The 24,806-nt window shown below is 42.5% G+C and overlaps 1 protein-coding gene across 2 annotated transcripts in view; it reads right to left on the bottom strand.

The window, feature by feature from the left end:
* OWL1 (DNAJ heat shock N-terminal domain-containing protein) overlaps positions 1 to 24,806 on the bottom strand; it is a 176,299-nt gene that overhangs the window by 130,347 nt on the left and 21,146 nt on the right. For both annotated transcript variants that reach the window (XM_087689716.1, XM_087689717.1), the window contains exons 2-6: positions 2,957 to 3,249; positions 2,661 to 2,858; positions 2,475 to 2,589; positions 500 to 586; positions 301 to 392 (exon numbers count right to left, since the gene is read on the bottom strand). In XM_087689716.1, coding sequence (XP_087545842.1) covers positions 301 to 392; positions 500 to 586; positions 2,475 to 2,589; positions 2,661 to 2,858; positions 2,957 to 3,249 — 785 coding nt within the window. The remainder of the gene's footprint in view (positions 1 to 300; positions 393 to 499; positions 587 to 2,474; positions 2,590 to 2,660; positions 2,859 to 2,956; positions 3,250 to 24,806) is intronic.

The raw sequence follows: 24,806 nt of genomic DNA, 5'->3' as shown, positions 1-24,806 counted from the left end.
AAGTAACAAAAGAGACAAAAAATATGCAACAGAGCTATCTCATACTGTATGTTTCAACTCAGAAAGGGGTTTTTCTTCTGAGGTGTCACTAATCCCATTTTATTTTCTCCAGAAACCCAAGCAAAATAAATAAATTTTGAAAGTAGTACCCTCATCTTTCACCTCTGCTTTCATTCATTACTTGTCCCAAAATGAAGTAGGTGAATGAGATAGTGATTTGTTCTAAGACTTTACTTTCCTCATCATGAAGTGCTGAGATAGCATGTATATGTTTTATTGACCAAAGCACACACAACATACCCCCCTCCTAATTTTCCAGAGATTCGTCCATGCGATGATGATGAAAATTTCCGAATATATTGTGCATCCACTCCAAAACCAGACAATTCTAGCTGTCAACGCAATCAAGAAAGGCCAAATCAAATAAAATGCTTGATCAGAATATATGCTTACAAGGCACAGAAGTAGTTCTCAAGAGCAGTTCCTCTGTCAGTGGTACCTTAACCTCACCACTGCCTGAATTTCGCTCTCCTTGTCTCTGCCACCCCACAGCAACAGATGTAGCTGGACCTACTACAAGTTGTATCTGAAGCATAAAGTTTTAAAAATCTCATAAAACACAATCTACACAAGCATCTGCCTCGGTTAGCAACATATAAAAAGATCAATTTCCGTATATAACTTGTTGCAAATAAATAGTTTCCCACTTTGAAAGGATATAATCACAACAACAATGACCCACAACATTCAATTTTATGTAAGTAAGTTTGCAATGAAATAGCAGGTATAAACTATAGTCGTATCCAAGCAAACTACAGAAAAAAATAGGAATAACAAGGTTTTCAGACAAATCAAGCATTTCATCCTTATAAATGTACAGCAGACAACTGACTTTATGATGAGCAGCCACTGGGGGGTTGAACTTAATGAACTAGCAGTTAGCATTCTGATGGTAACGAGCCTTGATATTATTTAGTGGATAACCATTAGCCTTTCAGCAAAGCCAATGACTCTGCCTAGTGGGATAATACCAAAAGTAACTAGGTAGTTTGGTATCATCAAGAAAAAAACTGTCGTTGGTCATAAGAGGAGAGGATCAGGACTTTAAATTATTTATAAGTCCTTCCCTTATACAGTAAGAATAACTGCATATTAGAGGCCATGTTTATACTAAGGGTTGCTCAGAACTAATGAACGCACAATGGAGTTAGTAAGGGCTTTAGCCAAATTGTATTTCATAAGGAGAGCATATGTTATAAAAGAAGACATGCAAGCAAATTAACATTAAGAGGATTGTTCATCAAACTTGACAAGATCGAACAAGCGAAACTAGACCAGACTTTGTAAGAGAATCAGATGAAAGCTGCCAGCAGTCTGACATTGGCCTGATTATTTTGGCAAGGGCAGACAAAGTGTCGGGAAGGAGATCAAATACAACACTTTAGGGCAAAAATTTGATCGCTATGTGCATTATTTATCCCTACAGGATTTTGTCCCCAAAAGCAGTTAAAACTTGGGCTTATAACCGTGAGGTTGTAGGTTCAAGTCTTATCAGGTGCATAGCTTGGCTCGTCTTCTATGTTCACAAGGTATCTTTGTGTAAGCCAGGGCCTTTCATTTAGCCTAACAGCTACTTCAGACGATCACAACAGCAATCATTTTATCTAGCTGCTATGTCGGTGACAGGAATCTTGCCCATCTCAATGTGTTTTATCACTGTTATTGATTTTTTCTAATAGATGTTTTCATGGAGTCCATTCCCATTGTAGCTTTGTGAATTATGATATAATGAGCAGTTGTGTTATTGGAGCTTTTGCTACTCGGGCACTCAGTTCGTCCTCCTCACCAGGAGAATCATCTCAGTGAGATCAAGCAACCATTGTTCACACAATTTGGATCTATCCACCCTACCTTTGCATAGGTAACATGCCAATAGCAATTGCCCATTTTCTTGGCCACGCTTGAAAAGGAGGCACCCCTTTGTGCACATCCAGGTTTCAAAAGAAAACATTGTAGGATTTTAATTTGATTTGTGTTCATGTTTTTTTTTTTGGGAAGAAGCAAGCATGTGCAGATTGTGGGGCATGCCTCTACCCCTCTTATTTAACGTGAAAACAAATTCTCAGTGGGCTTTAGAATCTGCATTACACACATTACAAGCAACTAAATGATAAAGGGTTCACTGATTGTGTTTGTGGAGGAGACAAGGACAGTGGTCTCTAAAAGGTCACTCCTTGCACATAATGGCTTCCCAACATCATGATGCCAAGACTCGTAAAAATAATCAAGGCACTCTGTAGCAAGGCACACGAACATGGACATATGGAGTTACTTGCCTAAACCAACTTATGCTATCATTTAATCTGAGTAATTTGAATGAAATTTTAATCCTTCTACAGCATTTACCAAACATAAATTTTGGCTACTCTTTGAATTTTGATATTGGAGTGAGCAACAAGCTTGAGATATCATACATTGCCTTGTGTGTCTTCAGATAGCTGACGGATCCAAGTGTTTGCCAGATTGATGGAGCCATCCCTCAATGATACAGATACTCCCATTGTGCCAGTCACATGTGATGACAATTGTCTGCAATAACAAGGTCAAACAATCATCTCCCTTTTGGAAGATAAGCTTCTTTACAGTTATAAATTCTGTACCTTGAAGTTTCAATGCTCAGGATCGACCGCAAACCAACCATAGCAAGTACTTCTACATTAGATTCTGCAGATATCTGATGCCGCATCACGGCAGTTACAGAACCTGAACCAATTCCACGGCGATACAGAACATTCCCTCCAAGGATTAAAGTGTTCTTCTTTGAAATTTGTGCTTGTATTTCATTGGCAGATCTCATCCTGTGAGTGTAAAATTAACCAGGTGTTAACACAATTTTAAACAGATATGCTACAGCCTGTCATTAAAATTATGGTCACTAATATGAATTTGTATTTACCCTCTTACAATAGGACCAGCACCGATTGACTTCCACATCTCTGCTAAAGATATGTCCACAAACAATGACCCAGTATGATGAAGTCTATCATATGTCTGCTGTTGACGCTGGCGCTGTCGTGATTTCTCAGCTTCTTTCAATATTTCATCTGTCTTCAACTTTGGGCCAAGTTCCAATCCAGATTTGACACCCTCCATACCATAGATGTCATAAATTTGACGTTTGCGCCCATCACTTAAAATTTCATATGCCTCACGAATTCGCTGAAAATTCTCTGTAGCAACACCTTGCATCTATATACAAGAAAAACAGACTAAATGAAATTGAGATTGCATATATGAAAACCTTTCACTGTTGGATCCAAGGCAATAACAAGAAACCAAAACCATAGCACTATCAAGTTCTTGACCTTACCTCTGCTGGCCTTGACAATATAGAATTGTGAATATCAGTTCTACAGAAAACATGTCCTGATCAAAGGTTCTATGAATGAGCATGAAAGTAATATGCTGAAGCATAGGTTTCAATTTCTCTATGTATGTCTTCTATGAGTAGGAGTGAAGCAATGTGCAGAAAAGTACTGGTGATGTATTAAACAGGTGATGTGGACTAAGCAAGGATTTTTATAAGTGAGTGTGAGAGCAATGGAAGTTAATACATATCTTAGTTTTCACTCATTTGGAAGTATGATCTTAGCAGTTTGGCCACCTCCCCATGCCTATCTCCAGTTCTGCCATCCTACAAGTGCCATGCCAGCTAACTGCCGCCTCCTCCCACTGAAACCATCCTTTAGTAAACCCAAATAGCAGTGGGCATCACCTTTGCAAACGCAATACTTAAAAATCAGTATATCACCAAGCTAGATAGTCACAAACAATGGAGCTCAATACTCCTACTCAATGACAACAACACCGATTTGTCAGAAGTGGATGCAATGATGGAAGCGTGTGGAAAACTGTTGTAAGAGAAGACTGTTGTACACAAGATACAAAGAAAAGAGAAAGAGAAACACTGCAAAAGAAAAGAACATTGAAGGAACTCAGAAGCAAAGAGATACTCGGGAAATGGAATCCATATACCAAGATATGAGACAATACAGAACCAATGTGAGTCACCGGCTGTGAAGGCACTAGCACCTGCTCCTCTCCCTCCACCAAAACCAAGCAGGTGATGAATGATCATAATGATGAATGTGGAGGAGAAGCCTGAATAAATAGGCAAAAATAATGCCACAAATCATGTCAGGTAGGCCAGCATTTAATGCTTGTCAGCCAGCAATAAATGCTAAAATGACCATCATAAAATGCCAAGAAAAATCCCTCAATAATCAAGATAATATCCTGGTGCCCTAGCCCACTAAATCACATACACATACTCAACCATGAACCGACATATGTGCTAACACCCTCTCTCAGATCATGGGTGATCTGATACAATACAATATACAATGATAAGGTCCCATCATAGTGCATACAACAAGAGCCACCAAAGTAAAACCATGAATACCCAAGTAATGGGTGTGCAAGCCACCACCAAGGGGCCTCGGAGAGAACCTAATGTCGATGTTGATCATACAAGCACCAGAAAATAGAGAAGAAACATAGCAGTTCTCAATATCTGTCAACAATGTCTCGCAATAGTATACAAGACCAACCTGTCAAAAATGCCTTTGAACATATATGACCATGGATTTTATGGTGGACCCACACGGTAGGTTAGAGAAAAGATAGTTCACACTTCCACCTATATGGGCCGATTGGGAGCCTGTGATCAGAACTCACCCATATCAGGGTTAGACTCGGACACAGAAAGAATTGATGCCTTGAAGTGTGGGCTAGATCCGCCAGAACAGACAGTTACAATCAACAAGATGGCATGATTATGAAATGCTTGTACAATGTGCATGTGTGGGTTGAAAGCTTGAAATGCACATTTCTTTGCATAGGAAAGTCACATGAAGATTCTGATACCGTTTTTGCAATGTACACGGAAAAAGCTTTCATATGACACCCATATTGGGGGGGTCCCTAAATTTTAGGAGCCTCGAATTAGCCTAAAAATGCTAGTCCTAAAAAAAAGGGATGTCATTCTAAAAATAGTAAATTTTGTACTCTGACTGTGCTTACTAAACTTGGTTGTTTCTATTCTTGACAGTATTCAGCCCAAAAAGGAAGACCATAGAGTAGAGACAAGTGTCAAGACACTTGCCACACAAGTTTCCAAGTGTCCCACCACTTGTCACATCTCATGACATGTGGCTGGACACTTGTCTTGTGCTACTCCACTTTCCCCTTTTGTACTAGATCTTCCCTCTCTTATAAATAAGAGCTCGTTTTTCTTCATTCAGCATCATTTTTCTTTGCTGTAAACTCATGTACAGCACCCAAAGATAGCCAAAAATTGGCCCCATCCATCCCCATCATCATCCCCCACTTCTCCATTATCAAATTCCTCCATATTCCCTCTTCTATCACTGCTGTTTTACAGGATAGCAAGCCTGTAAATTCATTACAGCACCTCCTCATCAAAAGAAGATGAAGCCCTATGCACCTCCTAATGCTCCTAAATTTCGCTCCAATCTATACCCACAAGCAAAGCAACTTTCCGAAGAAGAAAAGCAGCGGTTCATGAAAGAAGGGAAGTGCTTTAAATGTGGACAAACATGCCACATAGCGAAGCAATGTCCAAACACAGGACAAAGCAAGGTTTCTGACAACAAGCCTAAGTCGCCAGTGAAAATCAATGCTATCATTGTCAGAAGTGGAGCAGCGGTGAAAGCATAAACATGTGCTGAAATAAACTGCTGAAACACGAGACAAAAAGAAAAAAGAACACGATACAGATGAGAACTCAGATGTATGCACGGGAAATGGAATCCATATATCTGAACACGAGACAGTCGCATACAACAGTGAGTCACTGGCTGCGTGGGCACTGGCACTGGCTCTGGCTCTGGCTCTGGCTCCTCTCTCCACAGAGTCTGCAGATGGTGAAGATGATACTGACTGAGGAGGAGCATTGAGTACAAATAGGCTGAAAAAGTGGGGAGCAATAATGCTGGTCGGACAGCATTAATGTTGGCCGACTGGTGCATAAAAATACTCCACTGGCATAAAATGCCACACCAGAAAAATACCTAAAATACCTAATAAAAATGTCCAGCCCAGATCAAGCTCAGACTCACACATGAGCCGGCAAATACTCTGATGCATGTGAACTCTCATTTTCTGCCGTCTGTGCTTGTGTTTTGGCTGTGTTTCCTCTCTACATTCCATCTCTTCTCTACTTCTCTTCTTATCTTCTCCGTATGGCTCCTCCGTGCACTTCCCCTGATCATAAATTACATGGACCTGATTCTCTCACATGGAGTGCTGTCATGAAAGCTTGGTTTGTGCAGAAGCAGTTATGGTACATCGTCTGTGGAGCTATTCCTCGACCTCTCCGTCCTTTTCCTCTTCCTGAACACTTTGATGAGGACAACCATGAGGAAGCGGTGCTCACATGGAACTTGGACGATGCCCGTGCTTACTCGGCATTGCTTCGATGTATTTCTAAAGCGGTCTTACCGGCGGTTACCTCCTGTAGGACATCTCCTCAAGTATGGCAGAAGTTGCAGCAGATGTACGAGGCACCTTCCACCATGCGGCCAGTCACACTTTATGGCCAGCTCCAGCAGATGAAGTTTGAGCCGAAAGATACTATTCAATCTTTTCTTCTTCGTGTTACGCAGGTACATGACCAGCTTCGGCACATGCAATCTGCTCTTCCCGAGGCGCATCTCGTCGGGACGGTCCTCTACAAGCTCCCCCCGGAGTTTGATGGAGTGGCCAATGCTTTGCGGGCGCAGATATCATCGACTCCTGTCAGTTTTACACATATGACCTCGATGCTTCTTGAGCATGAGACATCCTTGAGATTACAGGGGCGGCTTCCGGCACATTATGGAGGCGAGGCTTATGTAGCTTTAGAGAGGGGTGACGGGAAGAAGTCGAAGGCCCAGTGTTACCACTGTGGCAAGAAGGGACATTTGCGGAAGGACTGCAAGACGTTAGCGGCTTCCAGGAAGAAGGAGCACAAGACGAAGCGGGATGTTGACTCTACCGGTGAGTCCTCTCCTTCATCAGACTCCGACTCCGACTCCGATCCTCCGACCAAGGTGAAGTCCAAGGCGCGGAAGGGATCCTCTTCTTCGGATCGCGGGAAGGGCTTGGTGGCCCCTTCCTCGGCTGCTTTCTAGTGGTGGTGATGAGGTCATCCCTCACGACTCTCTTGAGCCAGAGAGGGAGTGTGAGCGGGTGTTCAAATGGGGCAGCCGCGCCTCATCTATACTTTTCTACAGGTGCACAGGTTCCAGAGAGGGACGTCCCTGACGCATCGACTTCAGTCTGGCGGAATCAAATCTTGGAGCTGGGATTGACATCCAGGTTCATGATGAGCTGGTTATCTAACAGAGAGTGGGAGGCTTTTGTCTGGAGCTCAGATGAGGGGACACTTTGGCGGTCTGGCCAAAGGCGGGGAATCCATGGTCACATATGTTCAGCGGCCTTTTTGACAGGATGGTCTTGTATGCTACTGCGAAACATTGGTGATGGACACAAAGACATGCTATGATCTTCTCTATTTTCAGGTGTTTGCTACGATCAACATCGACATCAGGTTCTCTCCGAGGCACCTTGGTGGTGGCTTGATCGCCCACTGCTTGGGTATCCATGGTTCTACTTGGTGGTTCTATGTTGCATACTTTCTGATCCCTTTTCATTGTACTATTGTATTGTATCAGATCACCCATGATCTGAGAGAGGGTGTTAGCAGAGTATTTGTCAGCTCATGTGTGAGTCTGAGCTTGATCTGGGCTGAGCATTTTTATTAGGTATTTTAGGTATTTTTCTGGTGTGGCATTTAATGCCAGTGAAGCATTTTTATGCACCATTCGGCCAGCATTAATGCTGTCCGACCAGCATTATTGCTCCCCACTTTTTCAGCCTATTTGTACTCAGTGCTCCTCCTCAGTCAATATCATCTTCACCATCTGCAGACTCTGTGGAGAGAGGAGCCAGAGCCAGAGCCAATGCAAGAGTCCACACAGCCAGTGCCTCACTGTTGTATGCGACTGTCTCGTGTTCAAATATATGGATTCCATTTCCCGTGCATACATCTGAGTTCTCATCTGTATCGTGTCAAAAGTGGAGCAGCCGTGAAGGCATAAACATGTGCTGAAATAAACTGCTGAAACACGAGACAAAAAGAGAAAAGAACACGATACAAATGAGAACTCAGATGTAAGCACGGGAAATGGAATCCATATATCTGAACACGAGACAGTCACATACAACAGTGAGTCACTGGCTGCGTGGGCACTGGCATTGGCTCTGGCTCTGGCTCCTCTCTCCACAGAGTCTGCAGATGGTGAAGATGATACTGACTGAGGAGGAGCACTGAGTACAAATAGGCTGAAAAAGTGGGGAGCAATAATGCTGGTCGGACAGCATTAATGCTGGCCTACTGGTGCATATAAATGCTCCACTGGCATAAAATGCCACACCAGAAAAAACCTAAAATATCTAATAAAAATGCCCAGCCCAGATCAAGCTCAGACTCACACATGAGCTGACAAATACTCTGCTAACACCCTCTCTCAAATCATGGGTGATCTGATACAATACAATAGTACAATGAAAAGGGATCAGAAACTATACAACATAGAACCACCAAGTAGAACCATGGATACCCAAGCAGTGGGCGATCAAGCCACCACCAAGGTGCCTCGGAGAGAACCTGATGTCGATGTCGATCGTACCAAACACCTGAAAATAGAGAAGATCATAGCATGTCTCTGTGTCCATCACCAATGTCTCGCAGTAGCATACAAGACCATCCTGTCAAAAAGGCCGCTCAACATATGTGACCATGGATTCCCCGCCTTTGGCCAGACCGCCAAAGTATCCCCTCATGTGAGCTCCAGATGAAAGCCTCCCGTTCTCTGTCAGATAACCAACTCATCATGAACCTCGATGTTAATCCCAGCTCCAGGATTTGATTCCGCCAGACTGAAGTCGATGCGGCAGGGACGTCCCTCTCTGGAACATGTGCACCTGTATAAAAGTATAGATGAGGCGCGGCTGCCCCATCTGAACACCCGCTTCACACTCCCTCTCTGGCACAAGAGAGTCGTGAGGGATGACCTCATCACCACCACTAGAAAGCAGCCGAGGAAGGGGCTACCAAGCCCTTCCCGCGATCCGAAGAAGAGGATCCCTTCTGCGCCTTGGACATCACCTTGGTCGGAGGATCGGAGTCGGAGTCTGATGAAGGAGAGGACTCATCGGTAGAGTCAACATCCCGCTTCGTCTTCTGCTCCTTCTTCCTGGAAGCCGCTAACGTCTTGCAGTCCTTCCGCAAATGTCCCTTCTTGCCACAATGGTAACACTGGGCCTTCGACTTCTTCTTCCCGTCACCCCTCTCTGAAGCTACATAAGCCTCGCCTCCATAATGTGCCGGAAGCCGCCCCTGTAATCTCAAGGATGTCTCATGCTCAAGAAGCATCGAGGTCATATGTGAAAAACTGACAGGAGTCGATGAGGTCTGCGTCCGCAAAGCATTGGCCACTCCATCAAACTCCGGGGGGAGCTTGTAGAGGACCGTCCCGACGAGATGCGCCTCGGGAAGAGCAGATTGCATGTGGCGAAGCTGGTCCTGTACCTGCGTAACACGAAGAAGAAAAGACTGAATAGTATCTTTCGGCTCAAACTTCATCTGCTGGAGCTGGCCATAAAGTGTGACTGCCCGCATGATGGAAGGTGCCTCGTACATCTGCTGCAACTTCTGCAATACTTCAAGAGATGTCCCACATGAGGTAACCGCCAGTAAGACCGCTTTAGAAATACACCGAAGCAACGCCGATTAAGCACGGGCATCGTCCGAGTCCCATGTGAGCACCGCTTCCTCATGTTGTCCTCATCAAAATCTTCAGGAAGAGAAAAAGGATGGAGAGGTCGAACAATAGCTCCACAGACGATGTACCATAACCGCTTCTGCACAAACCAAGCTTTCATGACAGCACTCCATGTGAGATAATCAGGTCCATGTAACTTATCATCAGGGGAAGTTCACGGAGGAGCCATATGGAGGGGATAAGAAGAGAAGTAGAGAAGAGATGGAATTGAGAGAGGAAACATAGCCAAAACACAAGCACAGACTGCAGAAAATGAGAGTTCACATGCAATAGAACCCAAAATCTGATCAATAGAAGACAAAATCTGCTGCAGAAAGTCAAAAAATCAGTCAAAAACTGCCAAAAACAGCAAAAACGGCCTGAAGTAACAGTCACCCAGCCATGAGAGACGCTGAATCAGCAAAACGCAGGCAGTAAACTGCAGAAAAACAGGGAGAAAACTGTCGCCAGCAGCTGCTGATGGAGAACGCAAGCAGCAGAGGGTGCGGAGGCAACAGGAGATGGTAAAACTGCAGAAAACGCAGGTCAAACTGGTCGCCTGTATGGAGCAGCAGCCGCCTGAGCAGAAAAGGGGAAAACAGTCTTGAAATCAGCAATAAAACCCAGCAGAAACACAAATCCTGAAAACTGATACCATGTCAGAAGTGGAGCAGCGGTGAAAGCATAAACATGTGCTGAAATAAACTGCTGAAACACGAGACAAAAAGAGAAAAGAACACGATACAGATGAGAACTCAGATGTATGCACGGGAAATGGAATCCATATATCTGAACACGAGACAGTCGCATACAACAGTGAGTCACTGGCTGCGTGGGCACTGGCACTGGCTCTGGCACTGGCTCCTCTTTCCACAGAGTCTGCAGATGGTGAAGATGATACTGACTGAGGAGGAGCACTAAGTACAAATAGGCTGAAAAAGTGGGAAGCAATAATGCTGGTCGGACAGCATTAATGCTGGCCGACTGGTGCATAAAAATACTCCACTGGCATAAAATGCCACGCCAGAAAAAACCTAAAATATCTAATAAAAATTCCCAGTCCAGATCAAGCTCAGACTCACACATGAGCTGACAAATACTCTGCTAACACTGGCATAAAATGCCACACCAGAAAAAACCTAAAATACCTAATAAAAATGCCCAGCCCAAATCAAGCTCAGACTCACACATGAGCTGACAAATACTCTGCGACGGCCAGCATTAATGCTGTTCGACCAGCATTATTGCTCCCCACTTTTTCAGCCTATTTATACTCAGTGCTCCTCCTCAATCATCATCATCATCTTCACCATCTGCAGACTCTGTGGAGAGAGGAGCCAGTGCCAGAGCCAGTGCCAGTGCCCACGCAGCCAGTGACTCACTGTTGTATGTGATTGTCTGGTGTTCAGATATATGGATTCCATTTCCCGTGCATACATCTGAGTTCTCATCTGTATTGTGTTCTTTTCTTTTCTCTTTTTGTCTTGTGTTTCAGCAGTTTATTTCAGCACATGTTTATGCTTCCACCGCTGCTCCACTTCTGACATGGTATCAGTTTTCAAGATGTGTTTCTGCTGTGTTTTATTGCTGATTTCAGGACTGTTTTGTACCCCTACTGATTAGACGATTGCTGTCGCAGCCAGGCGACCTGTTTTGGGGCTGTTTTCAGCCTGCGTTTTTTGCAGTCTTACCATCCCCTGCTGCCTACGCAACCTCTGCTGCCTGCGTTTTTCATCTCCAGCTGCTGGCGACAATTTTCTACCTGTTTTTCTCCAGTTTACAGCCTGCGTTTTGCTGATTCCGCATCTCTCGTGGCTGGGTGACTATTAATTCAGGCCTTTTTTGCTGTTTTTGGCAGTTTTCGACTGATTTTTTGACTTTCTGCAGCAGATTTTGTCTTCTATTGATCAGATTTTGGGTTATATTGCATGTGAACTCTCATTTTCTGCAGTCTGTGCTTGTGTTTTCGCTGTGTTTCCTCTCTAAATTCCATCTCTTCTCTACTTCTCTTCTTATCCTCTCCATATGGCTCCTCCGTGCACTTCCACTGATGATAAGTTACATGGACCTAATTATCTCACCTGGAGTGCTATCATGAAAGCTTGGCTTGTGCAGAAGCGGTTATGGTACATTATCTGTGGCGCTATTGCTCGACCTCTCCGTCCTTTTCCTCTTCCTGAAGACATTGATGAGGACAACCATGAGGAAGCGGTGCTCACATGGGACTCGAACGATGCCCGTGCTTACTCGGCGTTGCTTCGGTGTATTTCTAAAGCAGTCTTACCAGCGGTTACCTCCTGTAGGACATCTCCTGAAGTATGGCAGAAGTTGCAGCAAATGTACGAGGCACCTTCCACCATGCGGGCAGTCACACTTTATGGCCAGCTCCAACAGATGAAGTTTGAGCCAAAAGATACTATTCAGTCTTTTCTTCTTCGTGTTACGCAGGTACAGGACCAGCTTCGCCACATGCAATCTGCTCTTCCCGAGGCGCATCTCGTCGGGACGGTCCTCTACAAGCTCCCCCCGAAGTTTGATGCAGTGGCCAATGCTTTGCGGGCGCAAACATCATCGACTCCTGTCAGTTTTACACATATGACCTCGATGCTTCTTGAGCATGAGACATCCTTGAGATTACAAGGGCGGCTTCCGGCACATTATGGAGGCGAGGCTTATGTAGCTTCAGAGAGGGGTAATGGGAAGAAGAAGTCGAAGGCCCAATGTTACCACTGTGGCAAGAAGGGACATTTGCGGAAGGACTGCAAGACGTTAGCGGCTTCCAGGAAGAAGGAGCAGAAGACGAAGCGGGATGTTGACTTTACCGATGAGTCCTCTCCTTCATCAGACTCCGACTCCGATCCTCCGACCAAGGTGAAGTCCAAGGCGCGGAAGGGATCCTCTTCTTCGGATCGCGAGAAGAGCTTGGTGGCCCCTTCCTCGGCTGCTTTCTAGTGATGGTGATGAGGTCATCCCTCACGACTCTCTTGTGCCAGAGAGGGAGTGTGAGCGGGTGTTCAGATGGAGCAGCCGCGCCTCATCTATACTTTTATACAGGTGCATAGGTTCCAGAGGGGGACGTCCCTGACGCATCGACTTCAGTCTGGCGGAATCAAATCCTGGAGCTGGGATTGACATCCAGGTTCATGCTGAGCTTGTTATCTGACAGAAGAGCGAGAGGCTTTCGTCTGGCGCTCACATGAGGGGACACTTTGGCGGTCTGGCCAAAGGCCGGGAATCCATGGTCACATATGTTCAGCGGCATTTTTGCCAGGATGGTCTTGTATGCTACTGCGAGACATTGGTGATGGACACAGAGACATGCTATGATCTTTTCTATTTTGAGGTGTTTGGTACGATCGACATCGACATCAGGTTCTCTCCGAGGCACCTTGGTGGTGGCTTGATCACCCACTGCTTGGGTATCCATGGTTCTACTTGGTGGTTCTATGTTGTATAGTTTCTGATCCCTTTTCATTGTACTATTATATTGTATCAGATCACCCATGATCTGAGAGAGGGTGTTAGCAGAGTATTTGTCAGCTCATGTGTGAGTCTGAGCTTGATCTGGGCTAGGCATTTTTATTAGGTATTTTAGGTTTTTTCTGGTGTGGCATTTTATGCCAGTGGAGCATTTATATGCACCAGTAGGCCAGCATTAATGCTGTCCGACCAGCATTATTGCTCCCCACTTTTTCAGCCTATTTGTACTCAGTGCTCCTCCTCAGTCAGTATCATCTTCACCATCTGCAGACTCTGTGGAGAGAGGAGCCAGTGCCAGAGCCAATGCCAGTGCCCACGCAGCCAGTGACTCACTGTTGTATGCGACTGTCTCGTGTTCAGATATATGGATTCCATTTCCCGTGCATACATCTGAGTTCTCATTTGTATCGTGTTCTTTTCTCTTTTTGTCTCGTGTTTCAGCAGTTTATTTCAGCACATGTTTATGCTTCCACCGCTGCTCCACTTCTGACATATCAGTGATGTAGTTGCAAACACAACTCACACTCCAGAGATGCGCAAATTATTAAAAGCTTGGGGACAGTTGCGAGGTAAGCAAGCACTATTCTTGATAGATGTCATTTTCTTGTAATTAGCTAAAGAGCTTGGATTAAAGAAAGAAGAGATGGACACTCCGGCAGAAGTTCGCCAAGCTTTAAATGCCGATGAAGGTGACATAGTGAAGACTGTGACACCCTACAATGGCAAGCTCAAGTTTCAAATTCAAGGCTACAGTGACGAAGATACCTTCTGTATCGGAGACCTTGATGGTTGCGATGTGGTTCTTGGCATGCCCTGGAATCATAGAGTAGATTCAACCATCTTTTCTCAGAAAAAGAAGGTAGAACTCACCAACAAAGGCAAGAAGTACGAGATCCAAGCTGGAGTTTCTAGAGACACCATACCTATGGTAAGCCATATACAAGTCTCTAGAGCAATTAAGGATTGTGTTCATTGTTGTTTGCTTTATGTCACTGATGTAAAAGATAATATGAATGCTGAAAACCAAGAGCGACTTCAACTCTTGGAAAAGTATAAAGATTGTTTTTCAGAAGATCTTCCTTATCAGCTTCCCCCAGAAAGGCCAGAAGACCATCATATTGATCTTATTCCGGGCAGTTCTCCTCCTAATATAGCACCATACCGTGTGAGCCGTCCTCAACAAGAGGAAATCAGAAAGCAAGTCGAAGACCTACTCAACTGTGGGCTAATTAGGCCAAATAGCTCACCATTTTGTTCACCGGTTCTTCTTGTTCAAAACAAAGATGGCACATTCAGGATGTGCATTGATTATCGAGCCCTCAACAAAATCACTGTGAAGAATCGGTTTCCTATTCCCAAAATTGATGACATTTTGGATCATCTAGGAGGCTCAAAGGTTTTCAGCCGCATTGATCTAAAGAGTGGTTATCATCAAATTAGGGTAATACCACAAGATGTACACAAAACTGCTTTCCGCACTTCATACGGTCTTTATGAATTCTTGGTGGTTCCTTTTGGATTAACCAATGCACCAGCCACCTTTAATCGAATGATGGAGCGCATCTTTAGAGAGCATCGACAATATGTCGGTACTTTCTTTGATGATATTCTTGTCTTTAGCAAGAATGAAGAGGAGCATCATCAACACTTGGAAATTGTTCTACAATTACTTCAACAAAATCGACTCTTGGTAAATGGTAAAAAGAGTGAATTTTTCATGCATAAAATAAATTACCCTGGGCATGTCATCTCTTCTGAAGGGATTCAAATGGATCCTGAAAAGATCAGGATAATCCAAGAATGGCCTCATCTTCATGATGTACATGAGGTGCGATCGTTTATTAGCTTATGCTCTTATTACCGCCGCTTCATCAAGCATTTTGCACATATGGCTTCTCCACTTCATGACCTTACAAAGAAGAAAATCTCTTTCCAATGGAAGGAAAAAGAGAAGGCAACCTTCACAAGGCTGAAAACAGCTCTTACTTTTGGACCTGTTTTTATCATTCCAGATCTGGTAAAACCATTTGTGGTAGAGGCAGATGCTTGCGGTGATTGTATTGGTGCAGTGCTAAATCAAGAAGGCCATGACGTAGCCTTTGAAAGCCGCCGTCTAAATGATGTGGAGAAAAGGTATGACATTTATGAAAAGGAGCTCTTAGCAGTGGTTCATGCTTTAAAGATATGGAAACATTATCTTTTAGGCAATGAATTCCTTATTAAAACTGATCATCAAAGCTTGAAGTATTTCAAGACTCAAAAGCATTTGCAGGAGAAACATGCAAGATGGAAAAATTTCTTGTCTATGTTTCATTTTCAAATTATGTACACTCCAGGGAAACAAAATGTAGTTGCTGATGCACTTTCTAGAGTGCCTCGCATTGCAACTATTACAGTGGCTCATCATGAAGATTTTCAAATGATGAAGAATACTTATGATGAAGATACTGATTTTGCAGCAATTTGGTCAAATTTACAGCAAGGAGGTTCTCATCCAGATTATTCCATCAAAGACGGTTACCTTCTCATGAACAATCGCCTTTGTGTCACTCATCCTGTTCGACAAAAGGTGCTTAAAGAAAGTCATGAACCCCCTTATGCAGGGCATAGAGGGAGGGCGGCCACTCTAAGTGCAATTGAGCGCTACTTTTATTGGCCAACATTACGAAGAGATACACATAACTTCATTGAGGCTTGTCTGGTATGCCAAAAATCCAAGTATGATAGGCAGAAGATTCCAGGATTGTTGCAGTCTCTTCCAGTGCCCAAAGATCCATGGGAATCTATCACAATGGATTTCATCTCAGGTATTCCAAGAACACCTCAAGATCATGATATGATTTGGGTCATAATTGATCGATTCAGCAAGCAATCACATTTTATTCCATGTCATAAAACATTGAAATCCGCACAAGCAACAAGACTTTTCATTCAACATATCTTCAGATTACATGGTATGCCTTCTAAGATCATTTCAAATAGAGACTCCAAATTCACAAGTAACTTTTGGCATGCTTTATTTGAGAATTTGGAAACCGCTTTAAAGTTATCCTCAGCTTTTCATCCTCAAACTGACGGCCAAACAGAGATGATGAATCTCACTCTTTTGGATATGTTGAAAGCTTATGTTAGTGAACATAAGTCACAATGGGAGAAATATCTTCCATTATTGGAGTTTGCTTACAACAATACAGTGCACTCATCCACAGGGAAAGCTCCAAATGAAATAGTACAGGGTAAAGTGATTCCTCCTCCAATTATTCGCACTAAAGATAAGATTTTTGTTGCTAATGAGTTTGCTTCAAATTTAAAAACAGCAATGGATCAAGTTCGAGCTACTATCAAAGTTGCCCAAGAGCGACTAAAAAAAGCAAGCAGATAAACGAAGAAGACCTTTGGCTTTTGAAAAAGGTCAATATGTCTTGCTAAAGTTTAATAAAAGCGGGCTCAAACTAGGTTCCGGTCAAAATTCATCTTTTCCAAAGCTCTCCAGTAGATACTTTTGACCCTTCAAAGTGATTGAGAAAATAAATAAAGTTTTTTATCAACTTGAGCTTCCTGCTCATTGGAAAATACACAATGCTTTTCCTATAAGTTTGTTAAAACCTTACATAGGACCAGAACCAAAGGAACCCATTACTGAAGATCCCCCAGAAGTTGAAGAAACAAAGCAACTCCTGGAACCTGAATAGATTTTGTTTCACAAGGATCGAACCACGAGAAGTGGCCTTGTGACAAGAAAATTCTTACTAAAACCCAAGAATCTACCCACAACAGATGCACAGTGGGTAAATGAAAAATTCATGAAGAATTACCCGGACATTCTTCAGCCATATCAAGAAGCTTTTCAACTGAGGACAGCTAAATAAAAGCCAGAGGGCTGTCACAACTCTGTAGAAACAGAATTTGTATCCTTTTTTATTAATTTGTCTATATAATGATTTATTAAATTTGTTTCCTTTGCACTAATTAGCTATAAAGAAAAGTGCATTGGAGCTGGCCACTAATGAATGGTCAGATTATGGTGGACCCACGCGGTGGGTTAGAGAAAAGATAGTTCACACTTCCATCTATATGGGCCGATTGGGAGCCTGTGACCAGAACTCACGCATATCAGGGTTAGACTCGCACACAGAAAGAATTGATGCCTTGAAGTGTGGGCTAGATCCGCCAGAACAGACAGTTACAATCAACAAGATGGCATGATCATGAAATGCTTGTACAATGTGCATGTGTGGGCTGAAAGCCTGAAATACACATTTCTTTGCATAGGAAAGTCACATGAAGATTCTGATACCGTTTTTGCGATGTACACGGAAAAGCTTTCATATGACATCCATATTGGGGGGGTCCCTAAATTTTAGAAGGTCCCTAAATTTTAGGAGCCTCAAATTAGTCTAAAAATGCTAGTCCTAAAAAATAGGAATGTCATTCTAAAAATAGTAAATTTTGTACTCTGACTGTGCTTACTAAATTTGGTTGTTTCTATTCTTGACAGTATTCAGCCCAAAAAAGAAGGCCATAGAGTAGAGACAAGTGTCAAGACACTTGTCACACAAGTTTCCAAGTGTCCCACCACTTGTCACATCTCATGACATGTGGCTAGACACTTGTCTTGTGCTACTCCACTTTCCCCTTATGTACTAGCTCTTCCCTCTCTTATAAATAAGAGCTCGTTTTTCTTCATTCAACATCATTTTTCTTTGTTGTAAACTCATGTACAGCACCCACAGATAGCCAGAAATTGGCCCATCCATCCCCATCATCATCCCCTACTTCTCCATTATCAAATTCCTCCATATTCCCTCTTCTATCACTACTGTTTTACAGGACAGCAAGCCTGTAAATTCATTACAGCACCTCCTTCTCGAGCTCTTTCTTCCATTTTAGCAACAAGAAGCAAGCCCTATCCATGTACTGCTGATCAACGATGAAGAAAGGCTGATTTCCCCTCTTTCTTCTCTCATACTGTAAAGAAATCAATTATTATCATTGCATAATAGATAATGCATGTGTGTTTGCACATCTTTGCATGATCTTGTGAGAGTGAGAATTACTTCTCCTCGCTCTCAAGTTGATTGTAACTGAGCTCTTCCCTAAGGGACTTGGGTTGAGCAGAAATACATTCCTTCGGGGGGGAGGGAAGGGGGGTTGCCCATCTTCAACCCTCAATCTTGTCTCCATTACTTTTACATTTTCATGGCTGTAATTTTGTGAGTAATTTTCATTTTCAGATTTAAGTGTTCATTCTCTTTTATATTAAATCTCGAAAGCAAGCGAATATCATAATTGTTAAGCATACTATGTCGTTCGGGGCGTTTACAAACAGTAACCAGAGTGTAGGGACGAAAACACGACAACTGCATGCACATAAACCCCCTCTAAAGCTGAGCAGTGTACCACAAAGTGAGAAGGTAGACCAAAAGTAACCAGAACCTGTCTGAAAATATTATTACCCAGTCATACATAGGAGCAAACAGCCAAAACAGAAGTGCTGATCAGTAAAACGCAGGCAACAAACACCAAAACGCGGATTTGGAAGGGTCAATAACAAGTCCCCCACCCTGAAACAAACCCAAAAAGCTGAAAACGAAAGTGGCAGTCTACAAAATGCTGAGGAAACAGGCCGAAAATGATCAGAAGATGGTCTATCATGCTGGATATCAGTCACAGCAGTCAAAAACAGGTTCAATCAGCAACAGAAAAGCCAAAAATCGGACCAAGAAACATTGTAAAACAGCAGCAGGAACAATCATCCTGCAATCTCATACCATGTCAAAAGTGGATGTAGTGATGGAAGCGTGTGGAAAACTGCTGTAATAGACTACTGTACACGAGATAAAGAAAAGAGAGAGAGAAACACTGCTCAAGAAAAGAACACTGCACAAGGAGCTCAAAAGCAAAGAGATACTTGGGAAATGGAATCCATATACCAAGGTATGAGATAGTACAAAACCAATGGGAGTCATCGGCTGTGAAGGCATTGGCACCTGCTCCTCTCCCTCCACCAAAACCAAGCAAGTGATGAATGATCATAATGGTGAATGTGGAGGAGAAGCATAAATAAATAGGCAAAAATAATGCCATAAATCATGTCAGGTAGGCCAGCATTTAATGCTGCTCGGCCAGCAATAAATGCTAAAATGACCATCATAAAATGCCAATAAAAATGCCTAAATAATGAGGATAATATCCTAGTGCCCTAGCCCACTAAATCACATGCACAGACTCAGCCATGAACTGACATATCTATTAACACGATTGGCCCCAAAGCCTAGCACCCCTTGCACTATTTGTTTAAGATTATTGAAGATCTTACAAATACCGACTGCCTAGCTGATCAAGGTTCAAGACGGACTTTGCTACACAATAACTAATAAACCAAACAATGTCCCAATGCAAGCCCGATTGTAGCAATTTCAAATCAATCTAGCTTCACAATTCGTAGTGCATATGCTATAACTCTATTGCTGTCGATTGTTCCAAGGACAACTTGCTATAAGTCTCAAAGCTGTCAATTGTTCAAAAAACATCATTCCATGTTGAGCCCTAGTTGTAGGACAGCAAAACAATGTGAAAACCCTAAATTACAGCAGTAAATCAGTCCTCATCTTTAGCCACTCCCACATTAATTGTGTGATCCTCCTCAAGGCTCGCACTCATAATGAGCAGCTTGCGTGAACACATGGGCCCTCTAAGCTATAATAACTACTGAATAGCAATCCTCAATGGCACTAGGAGCTTGGATTTCCTGGTCGTTGCCACCTATAGCAGCTACACTCAGCTTGCAGCTTTCACCTCTCCACCTTGTCTTCAGCTTGGGAACCCCCTTGCAACTGCATTTAGTAGTCACATTGCCACACAAACATGACTTTTTAACTTTATTTCATTAGAACAATTAAGTCATTCACATGTAAGGTGCACATGTGAATATAATTTGAAATATGAGACATGGAGAAAAGAACACCTTAGTTTAGGGAGTGGGGTACATTTTTTCATGGAGAGGTGTCAATGGGTGCCCAATGTCAAATCTTGGTCCAATATGATATTAAATATGCCCTTGGAAATGACTTTTGGTGTCATGGGGGTTAGAGCACTAAAACATTTAATGCTTTGGACTAAGGCTAATGAATGCTTTCAACTTCAAAGAACTTAGGATTTTAAAATGAGGACAAGCAATGGACAATTCTTTGGCAGGGCTAAGGACTTTTAATTTCTGAGTTATGCATGGATAGGTTTTTTCCACTTGGCATACAGAGAGGAAATGTGTCATGCAAAGCTGCAGCAACCTATGGGGAGCCATATTGGGTTGGTTGAAGATCAAAAAGAGACCATTCAGGCTAGGCAACAGCTGCACATAGGGTTTGGACAGCAAAGGAGTACCAAGTACCAGCAAATGACAAGGTTTCTAATCATCTTGGCAGCCAGAAACAGGATTTCTGATCATCTTCAAAGCAAGCAACAGCAGTTTGGGCATCAAAGACAATAGGTGATCGTGATTCGCATTTGTTCTAGGCACAACCACTACTACAATTGATGATCTTCAGCAACAAATCTGCTAAATCAGACCTGATTTTCAGCAAAAATTAGGGTTCCACAACCAACTCGAAATGCATGCCAGCAAATCTGAGCCATGCATGAAGGTTTATTGTTATCGATTTGAAGATTTACAGCAGATCTGAACAGAATTGGTCATGTAAAGGAAGGACGGCTTACATGTAATTGATGAAGACCCAATTTGGGTCCCAAAGTTCCCAAAATCAAGGGGAAATTTGGGGGAGATAGCTATTGGTAATTTGGGGTAGCTAATGTTCCAAATTTTGAAAGAGATTGTGCTTGGTCAATAAAGGAAGTTGGAAACTCTGCTCCTAATCCATGAGTTTGTGGTGAGGCCATCCAACCTCTCAAGGATTCAACCATTCTCTTGGTTGTACAATAAGATCTTGGAATACAAATTAAAAAATACTCCAAGAGGCACCCGTTTTGGGGCCCATTGATGTCACTTGTCTCTTATGATTGGTAAAGTGTAAATTGTGCTTATTTGTTAAATCATTACTAGATGTATATTGTTGGTTAATCAAGTAGATCACCACCCTCTCCATAAAGAAGGGCCGGTTCCACGTTCCATTGCCACGATACATCGACTTCCATGAGTAGGTGGGCTTGAGACACCAGATTGCTATCAATGTGCTGAAATTTTTTTCATACGTGGTCTATTCAGCAAGCATGTCTTCATCTGGCATTGAAGAATCTTGCTTTAATGATGCATCACTTTAGAAAAGTTTCAAAGCAATGGAAATAATGCAATATTCGATCTTGAAATAGGCACTTGGCATGAGTAGCATGCTTTAAATGCTGGTTTTGATCATGAAACATGCGCTTCAAGACTGCATGATGTTGAAAGTATCAAAAAGAGGAACACTTTGATGCACAGTTCAAGGCAAAATTAATTGTGGCAATGTGTACTTTATCAAACCTCATTAACTAAAAAGACTCTACCAAAACCACTATGGATGCTTCCATCAACTTTATCTCAAAAGTGTAGTGACCAAACAACCATACTAAAGCATAAACTAAGCATAAACCATGTATTATCAATGGCATTACATCAATGTTATTGTCCATAAAGATTGGTTGAATATCACTGAAAATTGATGATCATACATTGAAAACTAGCAACTGATAACCAATCTCTGATGATCATAATCTGATGACCATATTTTAGTGATCATACACTAAGGTAAATGTATAATTTCAAGCTATAGTGAAAACCATACCCATCTGCATATTGACTACAATGACTAGCACACTAAAAAGTGACCTCTTGGTAAACATACTATCAGCAAACAGTACCCTAGATGCATGCTGAATACACCCAAGATCCACCATATACTAGAGCTCTCCATCAATAAAGGAGTGGAAGTGCTACCTCCCCCTTGAGCATCAAGCAAAGTTTTGGACCTTTTAAGCTCTACTAAGCATGATTGTGGCTCCAACTCAAAGGCTTCTATGTAAAGTTGCAGCTATCATGAGTGGAAGTGCTACCTCCCCCTTGAGCATCAGGCAAAGCTTTGGACCTTTTAAGCTCTACTAAGCCTGATTGTGGCTCCAACTCAAAGACTTCTATGTAAAGTTGCAACAGCTGAGAGTAGTTTGCCAAGTCACCCTTTTTCTCCATTTTGAAATTCCACCAAGTTCCTCTTAAAAACTTTACCTCTAGTCTTCCTTATTTTCAGCTTGCTTCCTATTGGGACAATCCCTTGCCATGTGCCCCTCCTATTCACATACAAAAAGCATTTATTTGCAGCCATTAACTCCTTGCATTGGACAAGTGTTTTCCAAGTTTTTCCATGTTGTTTTTGCCTTTTCTCAGCCCTATTTTCAAATCTGCCCCTCTTTTCAGCCTTTGAAAACTTCTTGGACGACAACTCATCATCATCTTGGAAGCTTGAATCCTTTCCATGCAGCAAAGCATCAACTAGACTAGCTATATCTATGAGTTGTGACATGCTAGTTATGGTGATCTTTATGGAAAAATCCTTGATTACTTAAGGCAACCCATAACAATACTTCTCAATTTGCTCAAGAAGGGGACGGCACGATAAGAAGTAATAGGCAGCAATGCATCTCAAAACTTCTTATTATATTGCTCCAAATTTTTACATTGTGATGCATCTAGCTTAATATTCACTTCAAAGGTGCTTGTCAACCAATTAGAAGCAAACATTTGCTCAAATTGTACCTATGTTGACGATGCTCTACCTTGCAACTATAATGCATTTCCCTTCAAAAAAGTGGCTACCTTTCGAATCTTAGAGGATTTCGTGAAGTTGCCTCTCGAATAGGCTGCATCAATCTGCTAAATGAAAGTCAAAGCTTTCAGCCTATCTTGTGCAATACTGAAGGTCTCAAACATCACCCCTTTTCCACCCTAGTCAAGGTATCATAAACTGGCTACTACAAAAAGAGTGCCCTTGCAGCATTTGCATCATAACCAACACCATAAGAAGCATTTGCATGACCAGCATTCATCCCTTGATCCCCATACATACCAAAAGGTCCAGATGCATTACCATACGTGCCATTTTGTGTCCCAAGCATTATGCAAATTCTAAGATGCATGGGATTTTGCATTCCACTAACCATACCAAATACTTTGGGTTTTGCATTCCATGCATTGGTCGCTGCATAGTAACTGTAAAGAATAGTGCCACGCATTCCCATATGTATCCTTGACCAACCATAGCTTGGAATATCATACCCCCACCAAAGTACCTTGGGTGCCCCATGTTGGGTGCATGCCTTACTATCAAAAATCCATTGGATTGGCAATATCAAGATGGCATTGCATTTGCGTCTCTTGCCCCACTGGCACTAGTTGCTTTTGCTCATTCACAACATTCGAAGCAACTTGATATGGTTTTGGCATTTCCTTCGATATAACCTGCTATCCCAAATCTCTAGAAGAAGGCCTCCTCTTCTTACCCTTGTTGTCCTTCTTGGAAGGATTCATAAACCAAGTAAATTGAGGATCCTTTGTCAATTGTGTAAACATATCAATTGTTGTCCTTAAACAATCTTTAAACGGTCATCAAATTCTTCATCTTTTTGCTAATCACCAACATTTGGTAACCAAGAGGATCCCGCTTCTTGCTCTAAACCCACATTCTCCTACCCAAATTGTGTTCCCGTTCCAAGATGAGGCATTGCATTTCCTCTACTACTTTGTGTACCTTCAGATGGTGAAATGTCATCATGGCTTGAACCCAAATCATCATACAATGATATGCTTGCTATAAATGCACTCAATTGATCACAATTTCAATAATATGCAACGTCACTAACTTGCATGCAAGTCCCTCGAGCCCGCCTACTCAAGGCAGTTGATGGTATCCCAACAATGGAGCCGTGAAACTAGCCTTCCTTCTTGGCTAGGGTGGTGATAACCTGATTTAACTCAAATCACCACAAGCATTAAATAAGTAAATCTGGAAATACACACTTTACCACTTAATCTAGGACAGTCAACACCCGATTGGCCCTAGCAACTAGCACCTCTTGCCGTATTTCTTTATCTTGTATTGCTCTAAGGTTGAAGTACAATGAGATATAGCCTGATCTCCTTCAATCTTCAATACATTGACTGTCATAAAATGGTTAGCACTCCTTGGGCACAATGATTGTACACCAATCTCAGCTCAAATTGGATCTTCAGTCTCTTGCATGCAGACCACGATAGTTGGTGAACAGGCTACCTCTTGGTTCAGCTACAAATATGTTTGCCTTAAGCTACAACACAAGTGTTGGGTCTTTCATAATTAGGCATTGATCTTGAGGTGGCTATGGAAACCCTAGTTTTGACTGTAAATTAGGGTTTCAACAGCGATTTCTACAATTGCTCTTCACCCCTAACTAGAAATTACTAAGAATGGCCGAGGG

Source organism: Lygodium microphyllum, chromosome 12 (assembly GCF_053477565.2).
Source record: "Lygodium microphyllum isolate KBCC chromosome 12, Lygodium_microphyllum_v1.1.10, whole genome shotgun sequence".
In the NCBI taxonomy this organism is placed as follows: Eukaryota; Viridiplantae; Streptophyta; class Polypodiopsida; order Schizaeales; family Lygodiaceae; genus Lygodium; species Lygodium microphyllum.
The sequence above is the reverse complement of the archived record's forward strand: the minus strand, read 5'-3'. Positions and strand labels throughout refer to the sequence as shown.